Source organism: Malurus melanocephalus, unplaced genomic scaffold (assembly GCF_030028575.1).
Source record: "Malurus melanocephalus ecotype Western Australia unplaced genomic scaffold, MMel_1.1 scaffold_173, whole genome shotgun sequence".
Classification (NCBI taxonomy): domain Eukaryota; kingdom Metazoa; phylum Chordata; class Aves; order Passeriformes; family Maluridae; genus Malurus; species Malurus melanocephalus.
The window spans coordinates 550098-557483 of NW_026623405.1; the positions used below are offsets into that span (position 1 = coordinate 550098).

Genomic DNA, 7386 nt, shown 5'->3' on the forward strand with positions numbered 1-7386 from the left:
ACTTATCTTTATCCTGACCCCATCATGCCAGGCGTGAACGTCTAATTTAATTACTGCACCCTGTACAGATAAGAATTGTTTTCCCTGTTTTTATAAACAAGATTACATCAAAATTGCAACTTGGCAGGGATCACTGGTAAGTTCAGTGTGTTGCCTCATGGAAAATTAGACTGTAGAAGCAACAACAAGACCAAACCCTTTYCAGTCAGCAATAACTGGGTCTCACCATCAGGACAGGAGAGCAGCAAGGAAGGAAGTGTGATTGTGATCCACCTTCTGAAACTAATTGGCAAATAGGCATTTTTAAAGCCAGCTGAAGTGATGGAAGGTGTAGGTGTAGAGTCTGTTCAGGACTCAGTGCTTCCTACCTATCAGGGTAATAATGTTCTCCACACTGCAGAAGTTTACGTGACACAGTAAAATGGATTATTTGTGATCTTGTCTCAAGTTAATGATACCTGAAAATAATCTTTTTTCTACCTCAAAATAATAGAAATCAGTTTTTTATTTTTATGTTTATTTAATTAATAGGACACAGAGATGTTTATATTCCTGTTAAAAATCTGTCTATTACATTCAGTAATATTCAGGAAAGCAAAGCAGATAATATCCTCCTATAGAGAGTAAATTTACTTGCTCTTCCTTTAAGGCAAATAAACAGCCAAAATGAACAGGGATGTGATTTACTCCTTCTATTTGGCAGCTCTTCACTTCCCTAGTTCTTCAAATCTAGCACTTTCTGGTCTCTATTATGGATTGTCAAGCTATTCTGCAGTGCTGCAATTTGAATCACAGGACATTCTCAGGCTGTCATGTTGCAGCTGTGATCTGCACTGGGGTACAGATCAGGATCAYTCCAAAGTCAATCACTTCCAGCACAAGAAAACTATTTTTAAGAAGCCTTTCTGTTGAGGAAAAATGCAAAAGACTTGTTTCCCACAAGAAGGCAAGTTCAAGGGGCATTGTTTACTTGACATCAAGTGAGTTCTCACTTATGAGTGAAAAGGGTTTTYGGAAGTTTCTCTCTTCCTGAAGACCCTAGTTGCTAATTTTGATGCTTTAGAAGCTGTATTTTCTTCTCATGTAAATGCTTTTCTCATTCCTGTTGACAGAATGCTTTCCTGGCACTAAAGCATCTGAAGTCAACAAACTGCCAAAGAGGGAAATTGTCTTTCTTCCACTCTCCATCTGCTGCAGGCAGCTGAAGAGTTACTTATAGCAACCGTAGATTAGGAAAAAAATGCACATTGCTATAGAAATTGCCAACAGTAGATTCACTTGGAGACCTTGGCTTTATCTATAGCCATTTCCAAACAGYATTTGTTCTTTTTCAGGGCCTATTTCAAAATCCATCAAAGCCAGAGACAAGACTTCCATTAATTTCAATGCCTTTGGAGMACATTCACAGAGGAGAGCCTGTGGCAGCCCCAGTCCTGGAGCTTTTAGCAGTATGTTCATGCAGTCAGATTTCCAGTAGCAGAGGAAGAACTGGATGATGCTACAGAACACATKAATCACAAAAGTGAGTCAAAGGCTCCTACTGGAAATGTCTGTACTGAACAGCAGCTGCAACAGCTTGAATATGAAACAGTTGGATTGGACATTCCCAAACTGAAGTTTGGTATGGGGCTTGAAAGGGACTCCTAATTTGCAGACATTTGCAACAGGACCAGCTGATAATCACAGTTACATGGAAGGGGATAATGTCAGGGCCAATTAGCTAATTAGAATATGGATTGGCCTTCTCCAGAACTGGGAAATCCAGTCTGAGTATTCACATCTCAGCTGCTCCATAAGCTTTTCCTATTAATCAGTGAGAAATTCAGGTGGGATCTGCTCCAAGGAGTCCATAGCTCAACTCTTGATTTACAGGTGTGGTGAGAAGGAAGACATCCTGCATGGTGTATTTTCTTCTCCTTTTCTCTCATCTCCCACAATTTTCTGAACCATTAAACATTTTCCTATTGACTTTATCTTGAAAACCCTGATCACAGTCCTGCTTTTTACAGCTGAGCAAGACTGCTATAAACTGGAAGTCCAGCAAGGTTTGAGATTGAAGTTCACCCTTTGATGTTGACTGGATGCAGTGCATGCAGAAAGCTTTGGAGCTGGAACTGGGCTGGCACTCTGCAGTGATGGGCACTGCCTAAAGYCCAGCAGTGCAATGCAGGAGGCATTTCTGCAGTGCAGGAATCCATCAAACACTGCTGATTCYTCTGTGCTGCGGTCACTGGCTCACTGATCCATGTCTAAATATAAATGAGTGTTCTTTCGGTTTCAGGTTATGATGGTATAAATTAATAATAATGGCATCAGACTCAAAGGAGTTAATGCCAAGGACAGGAGGATCACAATAGCTAAAAATCCTTATTTGTACTATGCTTCTACTAAGCTGGTGGCTTTGTAAACCTGATGGATATCTTTTATAAGGAAGTTGAGATGCATTTAGAGATTTCAGCTCCTAAATGTTGCTGGGCTTGCTTCCCAAAGTCCATCAGCAGCCYTTGGAACGTGCACATAGGGCTCCCAAGTAGTTTTGATGATTAAGACAATATTTTCATCTTTCCTAAATCATTGTTTTAACTTATGGCCTYCTCTTCCACCTCCCAGCAGGTATAAATACTGTAGCTCTAAATTGCAGAACAGCTTATCTTTTGAGGGATGATGGGGCCATCTCATTTGGGGTATGGAATTCTAAGCAGACACAACAGTTCAAAATGAATCTTACTTGGGACAGCTGAGATGAATCTGCACATGCATGAACAAGTGGGCAGGATAAATATGGTGCAATAATTATAGACATTGCATTAGCATCYAAAAGAAGCACCTCCAACAATAATTATTAAAAATAAAGCAATCCAGACCAAATAAATATATCTAGAGAAGCAGTGTGTTTTCCCATCTCATWACTCCTTGTGCTGCTCATTTTTCTCATTTTCCTCCCATTCTCACTGTTGTATCTCTTTGCTGTCATGAAGGCCTCCAACTTCAATGCCCACACAATGATGCCTTTGATGGAGGAGCTTTATCTCACTTTTCCATGCGTCCAAGAGCAGCATAGATCAACTTTATCTTCTCTGCTCATGAGGAAAACAAGGTTTTGATGTCTTTTCTTCAGCTTGATCTCCCATAGGATGTGACATTTATACAATAGAGCTCACAAGGGCCGGTGCAGTGGTTTAGCATCAGCACAAYACCCCTCAGACGTGGTCACAGTTATATATTAGAGGTTCAGTTCTGTTCCATGCTCTGCTGTTGTGGCAAGCAGCAAAGAGGAAGGAGAAATGCTGATGACATGACAAGGATGACATCTCAAGCTTTTGAAAAAGGCAGCCAGAAGAGTGGTTCCCTGGTAAGCAAGATGRGTGCCACACAGGGCACTGAGCTGAGAATGTGGCTGGGRGTYGCAGTTCTGATTTCTCTTRCTSTGTGCTTGGCTGYGGAGGAAGCAACTGATGAAGGAATMCCTTGYTCAAAGTACCAGCAASCTTTCAACCATTCATGCTAYGAGTTTGTTAGGCTCCAGAGAACCTTCACAAGTGCCCAGAGCTGGTGTGAGAGAGGAGGGGGGCACCTTGTCTTTATTCAAAATGAGGAAATTCAAGAGTTCTTGCAAAAACATATTGCCGAGGATGAGGAATGGTGGATAGGACTGATCTCAAATCCCTTGCTGAATGAAACTACTCATGGTAGGTGGTTTTAAAATCATGTTTTWAAAATTGTATCAGCTCATGATGCTTCTTAAAATGGTAGAAACTGCAATAAGTCCCTTTGTAGATCCCTGCTGAAAAGCCTGTCTTTTGTTGCATATAATAATATATTAAGGTATTTTAAATGCCTGCTTCACTTCCTAGTTCCATGTTATCACCCTTTCCCTGGACCTTGTGGTTGTRTGAACACATGGTGAGTTAGACCAGATTGCTGACCCAGTGAATCAAATGTGCTGGGTTAGGTCTCCAAGGGAAGCCAGTTCATCCCACTAGGAAGTGCTGCAAGGTCTGATGCAAAGGAAGTGGTGAAATCTTGRGGCTGGGAGTACAGGTGGAAGTGGCAATGCCTCTTTTTATGATTGTATCAGGTTCAGTATAAAATGTAATTGAAGATCCTTACCCAGATTAAACCACCTCTGGTTCAGTAGGAGCAGGGTTACAGTCCTGCTCTGCAGGCTCTGACAATAATTGTATTACCATGGAAAATAAACATCCAGGACAMAATTTCTTTGTTCACAGGGTCAATGATTTGGCTGGACACATCAAACATAAGCTACAGTAACTGGTACAAGGACCAGCCATCTCCCTTCTCATCCTGTGGGTACATCCTGAAGAATGCCAAGTATCAGTGGGGTGTGACTGAAAATTGCAGCCAGGAATTTGGCTTCATTTGCGAGTTTGGTAAGATACAGCTGGAGCAGTGAAGTGAGTGTGCTGTGATCATAACGGGGCATAAACTGCCTTGTTGCTTTCAAAGTAGCTGGGAAATAACTTAATGAATCTTACTAAATGTGAACAAACAAAAAGCCATATAACCCCAGCAGGGGCTCTGTTTCCAGTGTGCTGATGTAAGAACTGATCCAAAAAAGGAAGAACTTAGAAATCACTRGCTCAGTGACATTAATGTCCAGGGTTCCAGCAGAGGGTTAATAAAGTAGAAATGGATCTGAGAGTGAATCCAATGTGTAGCTGTACACATCTAAGTGGACATAAGCTGGCTACATTAAAGCATGGCTGCAAAAATAAACTCGCACAACACCATAATACCTGGGCTGGGTGGGACCTGTATGGCTGCCTTGTAAAAACATTCTAGATCTTAAATGTGTGCCAGAATAATTTCCATTTGTAACTGAAGCAAAAATTACAGCCAAGCTTCCAGAGGCACCACTCCTTGCAGCCTGGAGTGAGCAAAAGTGAGAGCAAGTTTTTCTTGTTTCTGCTCAGACCCCACCATCAGGTGAAGTTCAAGGCTTTCCCCAGGTTAAGTAAGCAGACAGGAACCTGAGCTTCCTGTGCTCAGACAGAAAATCCACAGACTTCGTGTTCCTAAAATTGTGACGTGGAACAAATTGTCCTGGAAAGGAATGCTGGCAATATTATCCCTTGCAACATACAGATAAGAGGGGAATTTGTGTTCCTCACACTTTGCTTTATTTTACTTTAAATTGTAACTAGAATGGGGATCTCAAGGGCTAGAAGGACAGTCCAGTTGTGGGGGCAATAATATAAATAGCCTTGGAATCAAGAGTGCAAGTACGGGTTCCCACAAGCCCTAGAACTGCTGCTGCCCTGTCCAGYACTCTACTACTACTGCCATAAATAACAATTTGTTCTACAATAAGTAAAGCTAATAAAGTTTTGTTTCCTATCCCAATTTTCTGTTCCAAATCTCCTCCCTACCCTCTTCTGAAACCCTCCCAGTCCACTCCCATATCCCCAGCAAGTCCCACCTCTAAAATTGTTTCACTCCCTCWGCTCCCTCCCCTCCAGCTGCTCCAGTATGTGCTGGCCAGTTGAATCCCACATCACAGATTGGTAAACAGAGGGATAAAATCCCTGCTCCTCACAGAGACATTGATGTAGCYCTTTCTCTTCTCCCTAGCTCTTGTGTTTCGTGAAATTTTAGGGTGTTGGAGGTTTATATCTATACATCAAATTTGGCTGAAGATGACTAACATTAAAAATGACTGGGGGAGAGGAAATTGGCAGACAGCACAATCRTTTAAGCTTATTTTCCTTGCAAAAACAGGCTAAAATTATTTTTCCATTACAACCACGGTAGACAACTGTTTGTAAGGAAACTATCATCTGTTACCATAGGATCTGACTGAGAGCCCATTAAACTCAGAGAGYGTTTGCATTATTGAGCAACAATATCCTACACTACATTCATCATTCCACTACCCAGGAAACCAAGACCAGATTGAGGCACTTCTACAATTTGGTGCTCTGTAGGTTAGCAATTTATTATAAAAAATGTATATGTGTCAAACCAGGGTTTGTACATAGGAACACAGATCAGATTTTGTACATCTTTCCATGTAATAGTTRCTGAGATAGGAAATACTGTGAGAAATCTTCATGCAGAGAACAAAAAAAAATGCATGAGATAATAGCCCATACTAGAATTTAACAGCATGTTATTTTTCAATCTTATTTAGAGAGCTCTAATCTGTAAACTGATCATGTTGCTATAGTTACAGCCAGGCTTAGCTTTAGCCTTTAAATAACAATAGCACACAATTATTGCAGTGTGCACACTTTGGCACTGTTAATCAAGGGACTTGAGGGGAAATGATCCAAACAGCAACTGGAGGACAATGTATTTAAACCTGGGACAGCTGAAACAAATACATTCTTTTTCAACACTCCCAAGTGAGAGCAGTTATCTGCATCCTCCTCTTCAGGGTATTAAGTATCCTGATTACTACACGATACTAAGAATTCTGAAAGATAATTAACTGTCCCACATTAATCAAAGAATGAGGTGTATGCATTTAGAGCTATGACCTTACTCATCTGAGCAGTCCTGCTGAATGAAGTCAGTCAAATATCACACAGGAACAAAGGAGTCTCTGTAGCAGAAATGGGATCAGCTCCCATACTTAATATGCAAACTATTCTGCAAAGCAATTACCTGAATATTATGCAATCCATACATCTCCTTCGGAAGTTAGGAGTAATTTTAAACCTTCCGGTATTTCAGGTCAAACAAATGCTAAAAGTATTATTTATTTTCATAATTAAAGTATTTTTGTTTATTGAAAATACCCTCAGTCTTTTAAAGCAGTAAAAACATATATCTATTAATCTTGACTTTTTAAAAATAAAATATTTCATTCTTTTGTAATTAAAAAAGTTGTTTAGCTGAAAAGGGAAAAAAGGGAAGAAAGAGAAACAAAAAAAAAATGCTGTAGAATTGTGGCAGAATTTTTCAGAAATTCAAAAGGTACTATATGTTTTTTTTTCCCTCCTACTAGAATCAGGCCAGAGCATTGCTTGTGATAATTACAATGCCACTGTACAGTGCAGATCAGGAGAAGTTATTCAGATTGAGGAGAGCTTCTACGGGMGGAAGACCCCTCACTACTGCGTGTCAGAAACTCCTCTCCAGGATGACACAGAGGAAGGCTGCAGCTGGATCAGTGTCAGAGATGAAGTAGCAGGTAYTATCTCACAGCACTGCTTGTCAGAAACACAGATTGTTCTTGTTTCTTGTCCCTCAAGTGCTCTGTCTTGGATGCCAGTAAAGTTAGTGAATGAGAAAGTGGATTATTCCTAAAATGAAGGGAATCACTGAGAACTTCTGACAGGGAGGGAGTTGCTATGGGAGGTTGGTTGGAAAGGAGGGGTTTTATGAGGAGCAAAGATTCAGAGAAGGAGAGGAGGAGCAAAA

At 40.7% G+C, this 7386-nt stretch overlaps 1 protein-coding gene across 1 annotated transcript in view; it reads left to right on the forward strand.

Moving 5' to 3' along the window:
* The first annotated feature begins 3121 nt into the window (after positions 1-3121).
* LOC130577288 (polycystic kidney disease protein 1-like 2) overlaps positions 3122-7386 on the forward strand; it is a 35067-nt gene continuing 30802 nt past the window's right edge. Inside the window, exons 1-3 of the mRNA XM_057372532.1 lie at positions 3122-3689; positions 4230-4391; positions 6971-7156. Of these exons, the coding sequence (XP_057228515.1) occupies positions 3245-3689; positions 4230-4391; positions 6971-7156 (793 nt within the window). The 5' untranslated portion in view covers positions 3122-3244. The remainder of the gene's footprint in view (positions 3690-4229; positions 4392-6970; positions 7157-7386) is intronic.